Source organism: Sylvia atricapilla, chromosome 1, assembly GCF_009819655.1.
Source record: "Sylvia atricapilla isolate bSylAtr1 chromosome 1, bSylAtr1.pri, whole genome shotgun sequence".
Taxonomy (NCBI): domain Eukaryota; kingdom Metazoa; phylum Chordata; class Aves; order Passeriformes; family Sylviidae; genus Sylvia; species Sylvia atricapilla.
The window spans coordinates 96,458,226-96,480,354 of NC_089140.1; the positions used below are offsets into that span (position 1 = coordinate 96,458,226).

A 22,129-nucleotide genomic window follows, 5' to 3' on the forward strand; every position below is an offset into this window, starting at 1 on the left:
ACTTTTGTTCAATGTGGATTGACCATATTTAAAGAGGTGAGAAGGACCCAGACTGAACACTCCTATAGAGCTGAATGATGTAGCTCCTCCTGCTGAAGTTATGGTTTTATTTTGGGAAATGCCTGCTTCCTTAATTCCTTCTACTTGCTGCAGAAATGAGATACGAATCCACTTTATTATTATCACAAGTATCACATGGGGTCACATAAAGTTCCCACCAGTCCTATTTGAGGAAATGTGAGTAGCCCAATGTACATCTGGTTAGAGTTCTTCATATTTCATTGAATGAGCATATAGTGCACAGCTAAAAGGAATTTTTACTCAGTAAGTGATGTTTCTCTTGTAATTGCTCTTGAAAAAGCACTGATAGATCCATGTGAGTTCAGCCTCCTGTGCTAAACAAACCCTTGCTGCAGCAATCACAGTATATTTATAATTAGCTTAATAAAGTATCTTCGTTATATTGTTCTACAGATAGAAATGCTGTCCTGCAAAATGACAGACGGCTTTGAATTGCAATTAAGAATTTAGTAAAATTTTGATAGAGCAGAGGATATTAATATGAGTTTACTGTGAAAGAGTAGCAGTGATGGTGCCCATGTAGAGAAACAATTAGCCATAAACTCAGGAGGCAGTGACATATATCCTTTGGAAAGCATTTGCATGTGCTGCACTGACCTTTACATTTTTGTTGGGTGCTGATAATAATGTAGTTTCTCATGCAATACATGGCATAACTCCCTCCACATCCGACTATTATAAGGCCATCTTCTTTTTACACCTGCAGTTATGTGCAAAAAATTTCACAAGCATAAACACACAATGTCTATCATTTGTCCACCTATCATCAATTTATTTTTTCCAATTATGATGGCAAGCACAAATTTTCAAAAATCAGGTTAGCCCTCAGATCAGATGACCAACAATGTACCATGCATCATTAGTACGTGCTTAAGAAACTCCCTTGTGAAGTCGCCTTGCATTACAGACAAAGCAATGTAGTCCTAGAGTCTAGGTGACATAAAAAAGAAAACCCAAACCCTCTAATGATTCACCTCCTACTTCACCCCCTCATCGCTTTGCTTCTGAGTCAGCAGGAGCTATTTCCAGAGTGCTGTCAGACACATCAAAGTGACATCAGCAAACACTCCGTTATTACTATACATGTAAATCGTAAAATCGTACAATGGTTTGCGTTGGAAGGGACCTTAAGTATCATCTATTTCCAACCTCACTGCTATGGGCAGGGCACCTTCTACTAGAACAGGTCCCTCAAATACAATCTGTCCTTGAACACTTCCAGGGACGGGACACCCACATCTCTGGGCAACCTGTTCCAGGGTCTCACCATCTCCACAGTAAAGAATTTCTTCCTAACACTTAATCTAAATCCATCATCTTTCAGTTTGAAGTCATTCTCCCTTGTCCGGTCACTACACGCCCTTGCAAAAAGTCCCTCGCCATCTTTCTAGTAGTCTCCCTTCCGTACTGGGATGAACAAATCATCCACGGCGTAGTTTAAGGCTCTGTCCTCTCATCCTGTCGCCGGTTCACTAGCTGAGAGGGGAGGCGGTCCCCTCCCGGCCGCACCCTCCCCGCAGGTAGCTGCAGACACTCCGTGTTTTGGGCGGCCCTGCCGCCACCCCGGCCCGCGGGCCTGGCTCCCTCGGGCGGGGGCGGAGCGCCCGGCGCGGGGCCTCATGGGAACTGTAGTTCTCTGTGCTCCCGCCGCTGCGCCGCGGGGCGTTGAGAGTTCCCGGCGTGCTTTGCACGCAGCGCCGAGCGGCGGGCCCGGGCGGAAGCGAGAGGACTACATTTCCCGAGGTGCTCCGCGGGCGCCTCCGGCCGGGCGGGCGGCGGGTCCGCGCGGCGGTTGAATGCGGGCGGGCGGAGCGGCGCGATGGAGCTGTCGGCGCTCGTCAGGAAGCTGGGTAATGATGGCTCCTTTCCCTCGGCCGTGGGCAGGGGCAGCCTGCGGCCCAGCGGTGCTCTGCGGGCGCCCGGCCGTCCCTGCCCAGCCGCCGTCGCCCGCGCCGCTCTTCTGCCTGCTGCTCTTCTGCCTGCTGCTCTTCGCTCCGCTCCCCGCGGCAGTTGTGGAGGGGGCGCGGCGCTCCCCAGGGGAGATTCCATAGGGAAACGCCAAAGGCTTCCCCTTCAGACGCGGTGCCTTTCTATTCAGTGGGCTTGGGTAGCTTTTTGTCCGGTTGGTGAGTCCGAGGCAGCTTCCCGTACCCGCAGCATACTCTGGTAGAGGTTCCGGCACCAGGTTATATCAGTAGAGGCGCATTGGCACTGTATTGTATTGTATCAGTATATCTTATAATGGCTCACCGCTTTATAATCATGCAAAAACACTTGATTAGGTTGTTGCTGGTGAATGTAATCATATTTGTCTTCCTGATAGGCATAATGCTGGCAGCTTATAAGCTGGCTTTTTTTTTTTTTTTTTTTTTTTTTTTTTTTTTTTTTTTTTTTTTTTTTTTTTTTTTTTTTTTTGCGATGGATGTGTGACAGTATCGTGTTTTTCCAAATAAGAAGAAAGTTGTGCCAATTAATTTATGGGTTTCTTAATCCCCCTTTTTTGGGCAGGTCATGAACTGACGGAGATAAGAGAGCGATCTTTGAAGACTATTCTGTTTAAACTAGACCACAACTTGATTTCCTATGCTGACCTGGTCCACGAAAAAGCGCTTTTTCGTAACCTTTTGGAGTGGTTCAATTTCCCAGTTGTACCAATAAAAGAGGAAGTATTAAATTTTGTGAACAGTTTGATCAAGGTATGACATAGTAACATTCATATTTTTTAAACTGTAGAATGTGGAATGTTTTTAGAATGTGGAAGCTAAATAAACCTGCATGTTTCTTGACTTTATAGCTCCATGTAATGAGATTTTCAGATTGTTTTACAAAGACAGGAATAATAAAGCCACTGTGTGTAGACAGAAATTAAAACAATTTCAGTGACTTCAAATGGGTCAGAGATAGCTGAGAAAAATATTTTTTTCTGAGTTTCTACTTTAGTTTCTCTGCTTCTTCAGTTTCTCATTTAGTGTGTAATTTTTAACTTGCACCATGATTTGCAGCTAAGCATTTGCATTGTTCCTAGAAAGTAAACGTTTCGATATTGGTGCAGCTAATTTGAGAAAATGTTACAGACAGTTTAGATAGGTCAGATTTTTACATTCTTATGTTTAGATCACTAAACTGCAACTATGCAGAGTTAAAAAGCATACTTTTAAAAAAGTTTTTAAAAAATGCATACTTATGAAAGAGTTAAAAAGTTAATATTGACAGATGGATGTCATGGTTTAACCTCAACCAGCAGCCAAGCCCCACATGGCCGCTCACTCACACCCCACAGTGGGACTGGGGAGAGAGCGTGATTGGTAAAAGGGAGAAGACTCATGGCTTGAGACAAAGGCAGTTTCATAAGGAAAGCAAAAGTTGCATGCACGAGCAAAGCAAAATGAGGTATTAATTCACCGCTTCCCATGAGCAGGCAGGTGTTCAGCCATCTCCAGGAGAGCACAGCACCTTTATGTGTAATGGTGACTTGAGAAGACAAATGCCATCACTCCAATGTCTCCCGCTTCCTTTTCATTTCACCTCCTTTATAGGCTGAGCATGATGTTGGAACTAGATAATCTTTAAGGTTGCTTCCAACCCAGGCCTTTTTGTTATTCTGTGGTGGGAATATCCCTCTGGTCAGTTGAGGTTACCTGTCATGGCTGTCTCCTCCCAGCCTCCCATGTACTCCCAGATCCCTTGCCAGGAAAGCAGAAAAGCCTTTGGTTCTGTGGTAAGCCCTGCTTAGCAGTAACAAAAATATCTCTTTATTATGAACCTTATGTTCAGCACAAATCCAAAACACATCCCTGTGCCAGCCACTGGGAAGAAAATTAACTCTACCTCAGCACAGTGCTCTAAACCAATAAAGGCAAAATATAATTTAAGAATTTAAATTCCTTTCCATCTTCCCCCTGCTGCTCTCTGTTCCCTGCCCTCATCCAGCAACCTTAAGACTGTGCAAACTAACTTTTTCAGTTATTTGTCTTAATGTAGCATCCACTTGCTGCCCAGAAAATGATTGGAATTGGTGCAGTGGAGTTCTTCTCTCAGCTTCGCTCTGATGTGGATCCAAACCTGCAGGCCATAATTGATGGGATTGTGGATGGACTATTCTTTCTTCCTTCTGAACTCCCTTCTAGTTCTTCAGTATGTTATCAAGCTCAGTCTCAGCCTTCAGTAGATCAACCAGGTAAATTACATATTTTGAACTGTAATTTATTTTATATTAAAGCAAATGAAAAGGCTATGAGAAGCTGATGTTTTCAGGTGAATTATTCCTGAGAGATCAGTGAAGTGTGTGCTAATCAGATTCTGCCAGAGACAGTGCGACCTTATCTAAATCACCTGGTGCCATTCCTGTAATGGAATTCCCTGTCCATTTCCTCAATGTGTAATATCTGTTTTCTGTAATGTACAAAGAGCATGACACAACTTCCAAGGACAGCTTTATGGCAGCAAGTGTGTACCAACTTCGAATAAATCTCTAATTTTGCCAGTATGTTTTGCTGCTGTTCTTCATATAGTAGGCTTTAGCTTGGAAAGCAATTAAAATCCTACAAGAAAAAAAAAAAGAAAAAGAGAGAAAGGCAATAGTTGATCCTAATAGAATGATTTTTGAAACTACAGGGATTGTATGCACTATCTACTTAGTATTGGGTAAGCATTTGTCATGGAAAAATACATAAATTTTCTTTAAAATGTCACATTATGTGTGAAGTGCTATTGCTTGCATCTGTTACCTAGCTCATTATCTGTTACTATGATTTACATTTCCTCCTGATGTAATCTAACCCATTTGGTTCTCCTCTTCTGCCTTAAAAAATTTAGAATGGAGTTTAGAGGAGAAAATTACATATCATAATGCATTACCTCCTGCTTAGTGTGGGAAAGACACTGCTGTTACACAGTGCATGTAGCAGTAACGACCACACCTCTGTCACTCATACTGTGCAGTCACAGAGATTAAAGTAATTTTTGGTGTTTTCTGCAACGTGTCTAATGCTTGGAGATTTAGTTCACTAAGAACTATGTACCAGGTGATTATTTTTTTTTCCTTCCTATGCCTACATAGGGGCGTAATGTTTCTTTCATTTTACCTAATGTTTCTTCTCTGTGGAGGACAATAGTCTTCTACATGTGCATTCTTACATTACATCTTTCTAAAAGTTGAAGTTATTTGTACTGTAAATTGTATTCATGCCTAGATGGAATAATCCTAATGCTTCATAACAGGAGTGTTGAATTTTTCTTTTTGTTTCAACTTCTGTTAGTAGAAAGTATTGTGAACTAATAACTTGGCATTATCCAGTTTGATCCTTTGAACTAAATATTATGATCTGGAGAGATTGCTTTTAGTGTTAACATTTCTTGTGTATATTTTTATACACTTTGCATATGAATGACATGTAGCAGTATACATAGATCCAAGAGGGCAACTTCTCAGGTGACCTAAGAAGACAGCAGTTTGGTAGAAAAAGATTTTAAGCAATTGTTTTTAAAAGTTAATTTTATTACTACAGGGGTAGATTAAAGGAACACCATTTATTTGGCTGCCAGTCCTTCATCAGGCAATACATTTTGTGTAATTGTTTTTGCTATTGTTTATATGGTATGCAAGTTACTGTAAAAAAAATAGAGAAAATGCATCCTTTACAGTTGCAGGATCTGATTATAAAAAATAAACATTGACATGCTCCTTTTACTCCATTTTTCTGATCATCTGAGACTATTTTAACCTATTAAGGAAACTGATTTAAAACTCAAGGGCAAGAGGGTGGAAGTTAATGAAAAGCATGAAAATATGTTGAGTTTTTCCTCTTTTGTACACGAACATTCTTTAAACTTACCCCCTTTTTTTTATTATTTTAGTTCTGCCTCAAGAGGAATTATTCACTGGATATTTTTGTCAAAGTAGAAGTCATCTGCCACAGTTAGAAATATTTCCCAAAAGAACAGCTGGTATGTGTAGTTATAGAAGAATATGTTAATTACAGCAAGAGCTTCGAGTTGTAATTTAGATGGAATTCCATTACAAATGTGGATAGCAAAATTGGATCTCCTTTTTCCTTTTGTTATTCTGTGAAATCTAACACTGCAGAAGCTACAATTATAATGCTTATAAAAATGACATTCATCTTAATAGATACTTCCCTTTTCTAGTAAATAGTGTAACTTTTTGGAATATCTAAAGTACATTAGAAATTACTGCAATTTTAAAAAATTATTTAAATTTCCAGTGTTTTCAGGATGATCTGTGTTTCGTAATCAGACATTTCTTAAAGGATTAAATACCTTTTATTTCAACAAGACTTAGTCTGAAGTACTTTAAGTCCCTTTCTACTTTTCAGAAAACTAGTTTTGGTGCTAGGGGAATCTTTGCTTTGTATTTAAATGAAAACCAGTGTTGTGCTTTGGTTGTCAAATGATATGAAGTGTTTCATAGACAAGCACAGATCAATAATACTTTGGGAAGTCTTTGCCTGTACCTGTATACCAGTAGCAGTTCACAGGAGAGTATCTTATTTAAAATACAGTATGATGCTGAAATTTAGGTTTTAAAATATAAGACTTTGCAGTTACTGTAGGTAAATCACCAGTTGATTTTTTAGTAGCCTATCATCTATCTTAGGAATTGTACAATAATGATTACAAATTTTTAAGTTAAAAATAGCTTTGGAGTTATTTTCATTACAAAGTTATTATGTGTGATAATTTTGTAAGAACATTAATTTCTACTTCATTAAGAGTAAAATTATGAGTTGAATTTTCCATTTTTAGAGATCATGCTAATGGATAAAATATTCTTTTGTAGCAGATAAAAATTATAATTTGATTGAAAGCATGATGTGGCAGATTGAGTATTCTTCCATGACTGCTGTGTTCGTTCTTTGCTAAAGCTTTCTTTAAGAAACATATTTCATTTGGATTTGGTATGACATTAGTGATGTTTTGGTATTTAAAATTATTCTCATTAAAAGCACTTGAGTTTGTGCAAGCCTATATTTGCTAAAATATATTTCTGTATATGATAGTGTATTGTTTATAAGTTTTTTCCTTTGCCTTAGATGTATACAATATAATATTTCTATAAAATATATTTCATGACATCTGCTCTGGTTTTTTTTGCAGTGAAATGCTTGAAATTTTCCACATTTCCTTGGCTAACTCTGACTTCAACAGATAGACATGTTCTTTCATCAAATGAAAGGTGCAGTAACAGAAACATTACAGTTTCCTTGTGGTTTTTCTTTTTTAGGAATAGTGGCTGTAAGTTTCTATCCTTCGGCATCATGAGCTTGTTCCTGTAAATAAGCCAATGAGCTAATTTTTGATAAAGGATCGTAAAAACTGGGCTGAAGATGGACAGTCACTCTCCAGTTTTTGTGTTTAAATCAGTGTCTTTGTGTCTTTTGTTAATGACACTTCAGTCTGTGTTTTAAATGTCTTAAGTAGATCAAAGATTTCTTTCAGCTAATAATAGAACAAGCTGGAATAAAAATCATTTTTTGCCCCCGTGACCAGCTGGTAGGAAATCTCTACTTTCAGTAATAGTTTAACTAAGTTTAGACCAATAAGTTTAGGTACAGGGCCTTATCCAGGCATTGAGTTATTCCAACTGTTTCTGCAGTGAATTTTTTTTTTTCTTTAATTTAGAAAAAGTGTTTGAACTCTGCCCTAGGGGAGAGTTCTGTAGCTGGGATGCCTTATGAGTTGTCACAGAGCTCTGATAAATGTCTAGCATAGGGGCTTTTTGTGTGTGTTTGTTTTTTCCTTTTGAAAGGTCTCTGAAGCTGGAAAACCGGTTTAATATTTAATTTCCTTTATACTGGAGTATAGAAAAGGAACACAGATTTGTAACACTGGAAAGATTTGATTTTTTATAGTGGTTTCTGAAACAATTGAAAAAAGTGGACTATCCTAAAGATTCTTATGGTTTACTAATATTCGTCTTAAAGAATAGCTAATAAATTTCTCTCTTTATGGAATTTCCCACTTATGTACTGCAACTGCTTTTAAGTTATACATGAACCTTAGTAATAAAAGGAACTTTCTTACTGGTATGAGTTATATTACTTGCTGTGTACCACTGAGATAATCACTAGCTTCACAGGGAATTTCCAGTAGTTCTTATTTTAATTTCAAATTCAGAATCAATAAAGTTGTTTCTCTTTTTGGAAGCAAATTATACTTGTGGGAATTGAGCTTGTTCTTTATTGTATATAGGATTCATATAGCTAAGAATAATTCAACTGAAAAAATGAAATTGCAATAGAATTACAGGGATTTTTCCCTTTAGATTCTTCAGTGTTATAACTTCCTTGTAAAGACTTATTCAGGCTAATAATTACTGGTTGGTTTTCTTTTCATTTTAATACCTATTTAAATATGAACTTGTAGCTCTTTGAGAAGTAACAACCAAAGTTTAATTTGGAGTACATGTGAGCTTCTTCAGGATGTGATTATGCAAGATTTTCCTGCAGAGATCTTCCTTCAAAGGCCAAAGATCGTACAGGTAAGAATTCACAAAAAGTTTAAAGTTTGATTGGTGTAAGTTTTGCCAAGGATGAATTGATGCAAATGATTATATTTGTTTTTACACAAAATAGTTAAACAGAAGTACCTTTATGCTAACTCCAGGTGCATAGGAAAGGGACATTAACTATATATTGTGGTTTTAAAGCTTTTTTGCTTGTAACAATGTATATTGCTAATCAGTAATGAAGTACTACTTTGTTTCTTCTGGGTAAGATAAGTTTGTGTGGGTGTTGTCTGCACACCCTCTAATGGGCTCCCAAAATCAAAGTAGTGACTTGTTTGGAAATATAATGTGATAGTTAGCTTCTGTAGGCTTGATAGTCTTGCATTCAGTCATACACCAGTAGTTGAGCCTATTTATTCTTTGCTGTGATTTTGAAAAACACTTGGAAACGTTTTTGTACTATATTTAGTGTAAGACCTGCTGGCATAGTTGTTCATGAAGGTGATTAATGTTCAAGTCTTGATGTTGATGTTTTTGTCTTTGCAGAGCCTTTTGTCTCTTCTAAACCTGGCTTTTGGAGGAGATGGAAGACATCAGTTGGCTTTGCAGGCTGTATCATGCTTGCAACAGCTCTGCATCTTCCTGAGAAGACGGCTTAACTTCCATAGAGATCCAAGCTTTTCTTCTTCAGAGCAAGGTAGGTATTTTTAGGTATTTGAGATATTGTTGTTTTGCTGCAGATAAAGTTGTCTAAAATGACAGAAAAAAACCAAACCCAGAACCTTATGGCAAGTGTAATCTTGTGAAATTGTTTTGCTGAAGTTCAGTACTACTAATGTTAATTAAAAAATTTTGAGTACTTGCATAATTTTAAAGTAGTTTCTCAGTTTTACTTTCCTGTGATGCCAAATTAATCAACTTCTCCCAGTATCCAATTGTTTTTATGTCAGCAGCGGAGGGACTTGTAACTAAAACTAAATTAAATCTGTGAAATAGAAGTGGGTAAAGTTTCAGAAAAACTTTCAAGCTATTAGTACTTAACAATGTAGTTAGTAATTTCACGAGCTATGTGAGCTTTTTTTTTTTAATGCTGATGGCTAAAAATAGTTTAATCATTGTTTTGAATTTTGCGGTCATGAGGGCTGCTTCACAATGTTCTTAATGCTTAAATGTTGTAGCTTTAATTGTGTACATCCCTTATAATGGTCTTTTTGTTTCCATTTTGTTGTCTGAATTGAATCAAAACTTTGTTTCTGCAAATTGGTAGTCTGGTTTTCTTCATAAGATTCCCACTATATTTAGTGTCTTAATATGGTACTGGCTGCTAATTCAGTTATAATATCAACAAGTCCAGTAGCCTTGCCCAGAAACTATGTTTCTATTTTTAAAACTCAATATTTATGATGCAGCTGGAATCTTCAGTGGTTTTTGCCTTGGAATTTGGTTTCCAGACTCTGCTGCTTGTCAGTGCTCAGTTGTTCTAGGTCATTAGCATTTTATGTGGTTTATTTTTCCATATCCTACCTTAATTACTTCTAGTGTTTACTATGAAGTATCTTTCAGAATAATGGATACTTCTAAGGGAAAATATATTCTTTATGTTACATAAAGGCACAGCTTCCCAGAATTCCTCTATGTCTTACTGTCAAGAAGCAAGAGGTGCTGCTCGTTCCCAGAATCCATCCCCTGGCAGTAGCAGTCCTCGGCCCTCTGTGATTGGACGGACAGTTCAGCGTCCTAGAGGAGACGGTCAAGATTGGGATGCAGTGTCTTCTAGGTGAATGAAGCAGGAAATAACTCACACTTTGGTTAAAAACATTCTAATACAGGATTATACTGTCAGCTTCTTGTCAGTGTGTGCATTGATGCAACCGTTTTGGTAACTTGTGAGGATTCAAGTCATGTTTATGAATTAAACCATTCTTTAAAGTCGTGTTCAGAATACATAAAATTATCATCATATTTTGTACCCAACCACCATTTTAAACAAAGTCTCTTCCTATCAATTGTTATTGCTTATGCATGTGTTTGTAAGACACAGAAAAACATTTATTCAGTCTATTGCTGGAAAGTCAGGGATTTTTCTTTTTTTCAGCAGATGACCTCATAAGTTCTTTTAAGTGGAATGGCCATCCCATAGGTAACAGTATACAGTATTGTCAAAAATGCTATGCTGCGTAAAGATTTCTATTGAAGTCTTTAAAATTTGTTGTTAAATGTGACAACAAATTTCATTTTTATAACATGTAAATACTTGACTCTTATATGGAGTTATAAATTGTCTGTATACCCTCAAAATAGAGTTTTTGTGTGTGGTGTTGTTGCTGGTCTTGACACAACTTAAAGACTTAAAGCTGCTGTTCAAGTACCAGTGTCTTCTAGTATGTGGGATTTTAAAAGTCCTTGTAAATCTCTGTGTGTGCTTATTGGTAATTCTTTTGAGTCTCTGTGATGTATGGGCTTAGTGATTGAGGTATTTAAATACCTCCTCAGTGTATTTAAATAGAACATGATGAGAATAGCTCAATTGTAAATGCATCTTGATAGTCATATGAAGAAGTTATTTTTATTTAAGTCTAATACATTAATTTTTATTATGGAGCTAATATAGCACTGTCAATGAATTCCAGGCTTCATGCCTTCTAGGCCCTGGCCATTTTCCGAAGCTGAACAGTTAACAGCTTAATGGCAGCTGGTGTATATTGTGCAAGGGAGAGTGATGGCTGGGCTGTCACTCTAGAAATGAAAGCTGCATAAGAATAAGTACCAGTTCAGGCAGTGACTTCTAGAACCCAGGGAGTGATAATAGGGTCATTTGATCAGCTGTTCATGACTGCACACCTTTATCTTTTCGCATCCTATGTGCTGCAGTAGACCTGCTCACTGCCTACAAATTTCATTTCTTACAAAAACATAATTTAGTCCAGAGGTACCATAAAGAATGATATGATGTGGAATAGAAGATATGATTAAGAGAAATGACAGTAGTGTTGCTCTGACATTTTTGATTTTGATAAGGAAGAGCTGCTTTTAGTGAATCTTGTCTTTTTCTACATAATTGTAATGTAAATTTGTTTATTGCTATTCTATATGTAACTCTTCTTTTCCTTCTTCTTTAATCTTGAGACTCTTCAATCTATCTGTTTGTCTGTTTCAAATTCTGCCTGGAAACTTAACCTTTCCTCTTCTGAATTGTTTTTATGATTGTGATACATCTCCTTCCTTTTCCTCTGGTAAGTGCAGCCAAACCCCAACTACATATTGGTGAACTCTTCTATTTTGTTTGTAGTTTTCTATTGACTTCCTAATCAGTTGGGATTTAAATTCTTATAGGCATATTTTACATTTAATTAGACAGTAGAACGTAACACAGTCATGCCACAATTCAGTTTCTTCAGCTTATTTAATAATAAAAAAGGGAACCAGTCAAAACCCAGTTTTAAGTCATACGGGTTTTTAAAACAAATCAAGATTGCTAAACATTGTTTGAGATAAGAAAACTTTAAAAATATGTTCTGATTTTTATTAATTATAATGCTGACAGTGGAATTAGATTATTATTGAAAACAGTTGAAGACTAATACAGTTATGAATTATATATTGCTCATAATATATGAACCATATATACTATATTTAATAATATATTCATATATCATAGCTAGAACATTCAATAATTTAAATGTCTATAATTTAATAGCACTCTTTTTACTTAGTAATATATACTTGATTACACTTAAGACTTTCTTGGACAAGGGAATACTTCCTGTTTTACAGTGGAAAAGGTAGTTTTAGTAGTAAGTATAGCTCATGCTTCTTAATTTTCCATCTAAGGATTCTTGTGGCTAGCTGTATAGAACGGTTTTAATACAGTAAGTATAATTCAGGTTGAAATTTCATTTAATAAGTGGTCTTGCTTCAGGTAACTGATAGATTTTGTTCATTAAAAAAAGAATTTCAAATCAACTGGTATTTCTCATGCAATATTGTATTCGTTGCATGTATATTTCTTCCAGTACACAGTGCTAAGTGATTTTGAAGTTCATTGCCAAGACATGAGGCATTGTTATGCTACCTGTTCTGACATTTAAAAAGACAACTAAACAAAATGCCCCTCTTCCTGCAATACTGGTAGATAGCAGAGAAAGATTGGGATGGCAGGAGGGATATGCTTAAGGCAGGAGTCATGAAAATACTTGATTCTGTTTTTAACATCTGTACATATGTGTTTTCTCTTTGCAAGAGTTAACTATGTCTTTTTTTTTTTTTTTTTTTTTTTTTTTTTTTTTTTAATTTTTGTTTGCTTTTTGCTTTAAGTGGAAACAGTACTCAAGCAAATGCAAACTCCAGAATCTCTCTGCATTCCCCATTTGACGTAGGACATATTGACCTACCAGATACTGAAAATGAGGACACTTTGGAATTACAGATGAAGCAGCTTAGCCTTCCTCAGTTCTGTGTTTCCATCTTGGAAAATGCAATACCTCTTCTAAGAACAGGTGAGAAGGTTTTGAGTTAAGTATTTAACCTACAAATCTTTCCCATCCTTCATACAAAGTACCCTTAAGAAGTTGCTCAATGAGGTGAGTACCTCAAATAGATAAGGCACAGATGATTACTCATGTACTGTGACTAGTTACAACAGATCTTTTCTAGAGACTTTGTTCAGGTCACAAAGCTTGAATCTTCTGATTGATTTCAAGAATTGCTGCAGAAGTCTTAAGTGCTTTTACCGGCAGTGGCAGGAAGTGAGTGTATGGTGGGAAAACGGTGTGGCAGGATAAAATGTCATTCGGGAAGATGAAAAAATAACTACTCTTAACCAAAGGTGTTCTCCAAAGGATCTGTTTAAGCATAGAGGTTTTCTCCTGTTCAAAGAATAATAAACAAAAATTCTGGTGAAGGCTTGTTTTTTTTCTTACAAATGCAGTAACAAACGGTTTCAGGAACATCAGTAATGATAGTCTGATTGCAGATTTTAATTTATAGAGGTTCTAAATTGCAAAGTCCTTTTGGAGGACAATCTTTTAACTCCTAGGTTGTCTAAAATGGTATTTAGCTGTAAAACGTAATGTAATTCAAAACAGGTATTGATAAATGTGGTCCGAGTTTCAAATACAGGAGCTGGAAATGTGCATCTGTCTGTGACTAGGATAGTAAAAGTTAGAGGCTTCAACTTATAAAAATTCTATGAAATGTGTATGAAAACAATTCTTTTTTTTGTTATAAATCAACTAAAATGAATTAAAGTTTTGTTTTTCCCTTTCAGAATAGTGGTATTTAAATATTAATTAGTCACAAGCACATTCATTACTTCTAGCATCTTTTATTTATAACATAAAGTTGCAGAAAATTTATTTTATATCTCTTTATTTCTGTCTCCTGTCACTTCAAATCTGCAGAGTTAAAAGACAGTTTTTCTACCTTTCAAGGTTCTTTCTTTCAAGTGGACCTGTCTTTGTTTATCTTCTCCTTAGGTTTTTTTATACTTTTTAAACTCTCCTTAATGATACTTCTTCATTCTTCCACTGTGCAGTAATGAGACACAGATTGTAAGGAAACTAATATTTTTATCCTGTTCCTGTTGATCTGAAAGCCTCTGATCTGAAGGCACACTGTGAGACAGTGTGATATTGTTAGACAGTAATACACAGTTTCTCATGTGGTTATGTTTTGGATTGCTATCTTTAGTAAAATCAACAAGCATTTTTATGAACAGTATTATCAACTTAGATGGTATATCGTAGATTTTTTTCTAGATGTTTAAATTACTGAGTAAAGGAAAAAGCAATAGGCTTATTGTAAAATTTTCTGCCTTTTATTTTGCAATATGATGTGTATTTTAGTTAAGCTTAAATTCTGTTCCTTGTGGAGATGTTTGTTGAAATTTTTCTTCCTTTGTGCTGACCTGCCTTGTGAGTGAAGTCATTGCAGAAATCAGTAGTTGTGTGGGCTCATTTTAGTTTTATGTGGGTTGTTTTGGGGTTTTTTGTTTTGTTTTGTTTGTTTGTTTTGTTTTTTGTTTAAATGGAGAAATTTATTAAGTTAAATTAGCCTAAAATCACTGGAAAACAGAACATCTGTGAGATATGTAAAACCAAGCTTTCAAAAAGGACTTGTGCCATTCTCTGTCATTTCTCACCCAAAGCAGATCACTGAAGCTGCAAATTGCAGAAGCTGTGGTCATTATCACTACATATCTAGTCACAGAGATATTTTTTTTTTCCTCGAGTATATCAACAAGGTTTCTGCAGTGTGTAAAATTTACAAGAGATAGAAAAATACACAAGAAATTAATTAAAAATGTTTAATTATAACAAACAAGTAGAGCTTTATCTTTTTTAAACAAGTTTTGTTTTGAGGATTTTGAAGGATACAGAATTTTTATCTTAGTTAAAAGATAAATTTAAAATTTTTTGATCTTGTGTGAAATCTATCTATGATTTTAAATAGAAACATACCACCAACAAGTAACTAAGCCAACAGTTGCACTACATTGAAAATGTAAGGGAAACTGTCACCGTATGGTTCCTTAGGATGTCAGACAATTTTGGCATCCTCATTTGTCTGAGGTTGAAAATATTTGGTCTGTCTCCAGATATTCTGCCTTGTTCTTTGTGAAACCTAACTCCTCTGTTTTGTCATTATCTGAGGACATTAGGAGGAGGTTTATATTTGTATTAAGTGTAGACTGTAGATTTCTAAGCTCAAGGCCAAGTTTCTTTGTGGCCACCTAGTCAAGCTTAAATTTGTACAAAGTATAAAAGTCACTAATAGACCAGATTAGCCTTGTAATTAAGAGACACTTAGAAGAAGAAATGAAAATTAATAAATACCAGCCTAAAAGCAAAGGGTAAACTTAGGGAGAACTGTGCAAATAGCTCAAGTGGGTATTCATCTCCTTGACTTTTAAGAGATGTCAAACAAAATAATCTGTGAAGAAAGGCACTCCTATACCAAAAATGCAGATTAATGGCAATAGGTAATATATACAGAAATTTGTAGCACAGTTGTCTGGATGGGGGGAAATTAGTGCCTTTATTATGAACTTTAAAAAAGTTCAGTAATCAGATTTACAGCTGTAGTAAGGTTCATGATTCTTTTCTTAAATAATTTTGCAATCAGTTTTAACGAAATTCAAATTTTTTTCAAAGTATACGATATACTTTGATCTATTTTAACTTTGGCTGGTTGTTGTCTTCTCTGATTCACAGCTGTTACTGGCTGAGGCCTGTTAGCATTAGTTTTATAGAAACATATAGGAAAATTCAAATTCTGGAATTTCAGATGAGGAATAATCTCTTGTTTACAGTGGCGTCTTCTGAATATCAAAATATAATATTTTGTCTATACTTGAATTTATCCTCTCATTTGTGTTTGTAGGCAGTAGGAGAGTGACAATGGAAGCTCTTGAATTGCTTGTTGAAGACATGTCCCTTATTGGTGATGCTATTTCCGAAAATGTTTGGGATGATGATAGCCTTTTTGCATTGGAATTGGTAAGGTTCTTCAGGTTTTGGTCAGCCATATTTGTCTCCTTTTATAAGCTTCTGACATTTTCTGCAGTGAGTCATATATCTAAGCTTCTGCTGAGCTGTGCTTTTGAAAATTTTAAGTAATTTATTACTAGTTCTATTAATGACACCTGTTATAATGTAAGTTCTTTTGCCAGGCAATACTTGCAGTTTCACCTCAAGAAAATAAGCAGCCATTAAGAGAAACACATGTAGGGAAGAGAATCTGAGGGAAAAGGGACCGACTGTAAATGTTGGACACCAATTTGATGTACATAACAACTTTCACTTTCTTTACTCCTTATTAACTATCTGTCTAAAATTAGGAAGATAACTGTTCAGATCCAAGATTGTAATTCTAAGATACATACATGATATCCATTTCCTACACAGTGACTATCGATCTGTACAAATTTCCTATGTCCTAACAATGTTGCTTAGCTGGGAAAGAAAGGAGAGGCCTTTCCGGCCCAGCAGAGATTCAAAGCATTAATGTTGACTAAATAATTTAAATTGCTGAGCACAATTGAGAGTTGTTATATACATGAATTATAATGAATACTAATATACATTTATTACATTACATTACATTCATGTTATATACATGAATACTAATTTTGTAAAATTAGTGAATAACAGCTGAAATGATTATGACTTGCTTTTTTGAAGACAAGTGAAAGCTAAAGCATAAGCTGATATGGCTCTGGCACCTACCTACATGGCTCAAACCTACCAGAGCTGGAGACTGAAACTTGTCTAAAGACTTGAATTAAATGTAGTCTTAAATGTACCTGACTTGAGATAGAATTCATGATAATACCACTGAATACAAAACAATAATAGCTGCAATATTAATTAATTGAAATATTGCTTTAGTCTTTCCTATTATCTAAATGTTAATGTTAATATTTATAGAACCTAATAATGAATGAGAATTTTTTCTTTGAATTTAATCTACCTGTCTGTGAAAATCTATCATTGATCAACAACACGTCAGTGCTAAAGATTCCTTGCAGAACATTTAATCTCAGAAGCTTAATATCTCTCTACTTGTTTTGTGATCTGAATCAGTATATTTAATTGCTTTTAAATCTGTGAAACTACAGTAGAACGTGTATATGTATACCATACTGATTATTATTAGTAAGAGAATGTTTGTTTCCAGGCTACTAACAAATAAATCTCTTCAAATTAGGCAGGTAATGGTATGCAGTTAAATGGGGTTTTTTTTAAATAGGGGAGAGGAATAAAATATATCTCTATTTTCTTTGAGAATCAATAGAGATAAAAAAACTCGGATGTTTTCAAAGTTACTGTGAATTGATTTGAGAAGGTTCTTAAAATATTTTTAAAATTTTAAGCTAAAGCTTATTACTAGGCTTGAACTCGGGACTTAATATTTCCTTATTGAGACTGAATTTCAAAATAGGTAAAATTTCAGAAGTTCAGAAGTGTAGTCAGCAGAAGTTAAAGTGGTGGGGGAGGGGAGAAAGAAAAGTGGGGTAGGGAAGGGGAAGGAGCAACCTGGAATGGGTAGTTATTGGGCAAAATATTCAGAACAAATATTGCAAGTAGAGTAAGATCTAGGACTAAAGCATAAATGCAATACTATGTATTTTGCAGCATTTATGCAATTTTAGCATATGTGACATAATTGTGCTAATGATACTGCAGGTGCTGTGTAAACACTGCAGATATACAGTGATGTTTCATTTTTTTTTTTCTAATTATTGCATTTCTGATTTTATTTTCAGAAAGACAAATTGCTTCTGGTCTTGGGTCTGCTTGGAGAAACTATATTATATCACAAAAGCAATATAAGTGCAGAACAGCCCAAGGTGATGCTGGTGCATCACCGAATGGCATATATTAGCATTTCACTCTTCACTGTTAGATTGCTCCAAATACTTCTCCCGGTAGAAAAGGTATGTCATCACTAATTATAAGTGATCGTCTCCTGAGAGGGCAGTAAGAGATAGATACCTTCCTCACAGATGAATACTGAGAAAATAGCCCCTTGGACAGAGAACTCATTCTGATGTGCATTGGGTGATATATGATCCCAGACAGCAGCTTTGTCCATTCTTCAGTTACCAGTGTATTCTGCAGATTACAAATCTTGAAAGAAACATTTTTAATACAGTTTTTAAATGGGCTTTTGAAATCTAGTGTTCTTTTTTCCTGATATGATGTATGGTTTGCAAAGCTCTGCTGCCCCCTGCTCGTTTATAGTAGTATGCATGCAAGTAAGAGTAGAACTACATAACATTTAAAATCATCACTCTTAATTTAGTGGAATGCAGTAAGCAATTACATTTTTGTAAGTTGCAATGATTTTAATTGTTCTTGGATTCTAGTGCTCTTTAAAAATTCTGTTGTGGCTCTTGACTTGAGTTTTTGTGCGTTTTTTTGGTGTGGTGTTTGTTTTTAGTGTAGAGGTGTTTTTTTTTATTTCAGCTGGAAAGGTTTGATGAAGTTTTAGTGTGATAGAAAGTGCTCGATATTTAAACCTGAATGGGTTTTAATATTTTGGACAAGTTTTTAGTAGAATGTAGCTTTTCTTAGAATTAGTCAGTCAGAGTAGAAGATTGCTTTTCAGTTACAGGGTTTTTGTCACAAATATTAAGTACTTGAAAATAAGTGTAGATGTACTAATCTGATGACTTGTCATAAATTTTTCTTTTGTGTTCTTGTGTACCTAATGTAAAGTTTCCATTCTGTATGTAACAGTTGGAAAAAAGTTACAGTATTTGAGGTCAGAATTTAAATGAAGGAATGTACACTTACAATTAAATTTTAAAGAAAAACCCCAAAACAACAAGAAAAATGCCAGTCCTTAGTTTGCAATGTGACCATGTGGAATTGTAGATAGCTTTTTTAAATACAGAAATAATTGTGGTTTGTGTATTTTGTGCCATCTCGTGGTCAGACTGTGAATTGACGCTGGCCAGCCGCGTGCCGTGCCTGGATCATACTCAACTTTTGTGACTGCTTGCAGGTCTGGTATTAGGAGTGACATTTAATTACCTATCACTTTTAATGAAGAGAAAATAATTATTCATATAAAAATCATTTAATGAAATGTGTTTCTCTAAATTTTAAGCAGCAGCGGTAGTGATTTTACCTGTTGAATGACTGCAAATGCTATTGTTGGTTTTACTGTATTTTCAGGCTGTTATTCTGACAGTTGCTTTCTTTTTCAAAGGCGAGTAAAGTGACACAAAAGAGTTTGCTGAATGCTTTGTTCCTTCTCTCACTGGATATGTCCTTCTCCTTGGAATACCCAAGCATGCATGAATCCGTTGCAGCCTATCTGGAGCAAATGAGTACTGAGAACTACAGTATTTATAAGCAAGTTTCAGAAGCTGCATATTCAATTGAATGCACTTGTAGCTTTATGGTTGAAGTTCATAAGGAGGTGTGAAACTTTATTACATAAAATATTTCCTGTAGGGAAATTTATTTTCTCGCTTTGTTTTCTCTCTGTTAAAAATTTAAGTCTGGCATAGCAGAGGAAGATCCCCAAGTATGAGTATTCTGTATAATGCAAGGTGTAGTTAATTTATATTTGTTTTCATTAATATTAGTCATGATGTTGGTAAAAAATCTTATCTGAAGTGAAAACAAAGAAATAAACAGTTGGAAATTGGACGAAGGCGCAGAACCTCTTATGGGCAGTAAATACTTTGCTTATTTATACAAACATATACATGTATAAAAAATATCTTTTTATATAATACATATTTATATAATACATTATTTATTTTATATCCATTAAAATGCATAGTGTGGGTGTATGTGTGTTGTCCAGGAGTTGAATATACCATTCAGTAAATTTTTATTCCTGAGTACTTTGGGAATTGCAGCTTTAATAAACAACTACTTGATTGGCTGAGATTTTTGAGCTTTTATAAAGACAACAGCTTTCTTAATTAAGAGATTCTAGCACAGTACTGAAATATTCTTCTCGATTATCCAAATGGATAATCAATTTTGCACAATACTGGTTCCATTGATACTAATATAAATTAATAACATACAAGATATGAATACAGTGCTGTCTTAAATCAGAGTTAATCAATCCTTTGTCTAGGCAGGTTCTGGAGTTAATAGAAGCAATGCTTTGCTCATAAAATGCTCTATACAATGAAGTTAACTCCATCAAATTTAAATGGCTCATATTTTATGTATTTGGTAACCAAATATGATGAAGACATATGTACTTAAATTTAAAAATACCTAACTTGCTCTTTAATAGTGATATGTTGAAAGTTTAATAGTTAAATCTTTTATTTTACTCCTCACATAAAATGCATATTGATAAAAAAATAATAATTTCAATAGTGTTACAGTGTTCATGCTGTGAAATGTTAGACATACATTATTCCTACTGAGTTTAATAGAAGTTTATTTGGACTCAGCAGCTGAAGGGCTTTCAGCTCCCCAGAATAGGTTCTGAAGTTTTTTTTGTTGAAATGTATTGAATTAGTTAATTATAAATTTCTCTGTGAGAGACTGAACAAAAGCCTACTTAGTATTTAATTCTGGTAAATTTGGAAAGATTATATAGTAATATCGGATACCTTTAATTTTACTAATTTTGTTTGTTTCATTCTTTCTCTTCGTTTTACTTCACAGGGGGACAAGAATCTTTCTGAATTACTAGAATTGGCAGATCAGGCTTTGAGTAGTCTACCCTTCCACCTACACTTTCCCTTGCTTCAAGAATGCATTCACATATGCTCAAATATGTGAGTACATTGCTATTTAAAACTCTGCTTGAGAAACATGATTTCTTTTCTTTTGTGGATAGGGTTACTCAAATAGGAGCTCTCTTCTTTATTCCCTATGGGAGCAATTATTTTCTTTTTAGCCATTGAACAGTCTCTTCTAACTGATTTGTGCCATTCTGTAGTGGATTTCTTGAAAACTAAATTTCAGATGCTAAAAGCTTAATGTTATATTCTGTGTACAAGCTTTCATGATTTTGTATGTAAAGTATGTGATTTATAAGGAAACACTCTTAAACACTTTGACTTGTCTTTCAGACTTCTTGAAAATCCTTTTCCCTGAGTATATTTGTATAACTTACTTTTATTTTACTTTCAGAAACCCTAAAGAGCTTGCTTTATTGTAGATACTTTATATTACAATATGGCATCTCACTTATTAAGCAGCATATTTGTATTGCCTTTTCGATTTTTCCATGTCTCTAGTTGAGAATAAGTTATCTTATAGTGCCTGGAAAAGTTCTTGAACAGCAAAAATTTAATTTTATACTGATTCAGAACTTGACTTTAGGGATTTTTTTCAAAGTAGACTGCATATAAGAGCTGTCCAGTAAGTGATTTTAAATTATGAAAGGTTTATCAGTGTTCTAATGCTTTTAGAATTAATTATTGTTTGGTTACCATTTCAGGCAATAGGAAGTTCAATTTTTTAGCTAACATCAATCACTTCATGATAGTCAGATGGACTTTAAGGTCAATAATGAAAAAATCCTAGAAATACAGGTGTTTTTAATAATACACATATGATCAAAGGTGTCTACTGAAGCTCAATAGAATTTTAGGTTTTCAGCTGAACATCTGTGTTTGTCAGGCTCTTAAGTTTGATGAGAGAGTTTGGAAAAACTATGGTCTTTGATTACCTGCTTGTTTAAAAGAATAAACATATACAAACACAAAGATTGATCCTATGATTTTGGCAAATATGTTGTGATCTCTGAACTTTTTCTTGTTTTTCAGAATGCATACCATTGCTAGAAGTATTTTTTAGAGATTATCCTGAAATTTATCAAGAAATTTTTTCTAGGCATCTTTAGGTACTGTGAAATCAATTAGTTAAATTGACTATTTTTTCATTTTTAGGTGGAAGTCTCCCGAGGCCAGCTCATTGCTTCAGGCGGAGGGTCAGAAGCTGCTTCTCCGTCTGTTGTCTTATCCTTTGTTGAATATAAAAGCTGAAGCCTATCTCTGCTGTTTGGAAGTGGTTAAGGTTTGAATGGATGCTCACTTAACACTCTTGATGTTGCACTCAATAATGCATGTTATATAGTTTTGTCATTAGA

The 22,129-nt window shown here is 35.1% G+C and overlaps 1 protein-coding gene across 1 annotated transcript in view; it reads left to right on the forward strand.

Annotated features, from left to right (window-relative positions):
- Positions 1–1,661: 1,661 nt before the first annotated feature.
- The window catches only part of RTTN (rotatin), an 80,418-nt gene continuing 59,950 nt past the window's right edge, over positions 1,662–22,129 (forward strand). The window contains exons 1-14 of the mRNA XM_066328368.1: positions 1,662–1,931; positions 2,590–2,777; positions 4,063–4,258; positions 5,938–6,027; positions 7,198–7,276; positions 8,467–8,581; positions 9,095–9,245; positions 10,160–10,325; positions 12,863–13,044; positions 15,929–16,044; positions 17,814–17,984; positions 19,265–19,477; positions 20,698–20,810; positions 21,930–22,056. Of these exons, the coding sequence (XP_066184465.1) occupies positions 1,901–1,931; positions 2,590–2,777; positions 4,063–4,258; positions 5,938–6,027; positions 7,198–7,276; positions 8,467–8,581; positions 9,095–9,245; positions 10,160–10,325; positions 12,863–13,044; positions 15,929–16,044; positions 17,814–17,984; positions 19,265–19,477; positions 20,698–20,810; positions 21,930–22,056 (1,938 nt within the window). The 5' untranslated portion in view covers positions 1,662–1,900. The remainder of the gene's footprint in view (positions 1,932–2,589; positions 2,778–4,062; positions 4,259–5,937; positions 6,028–7,197; positions 7,277–8,466; positions 8,582–9,094; positions 9,246–10,159; positions 10,326–12,862; positions 13,045–15,928; positions 16,045–17,813; positions 17,985–19,264; positions 19,478–20,697; positions 20,811–21,929; positions 22,057–22,129) is intronic.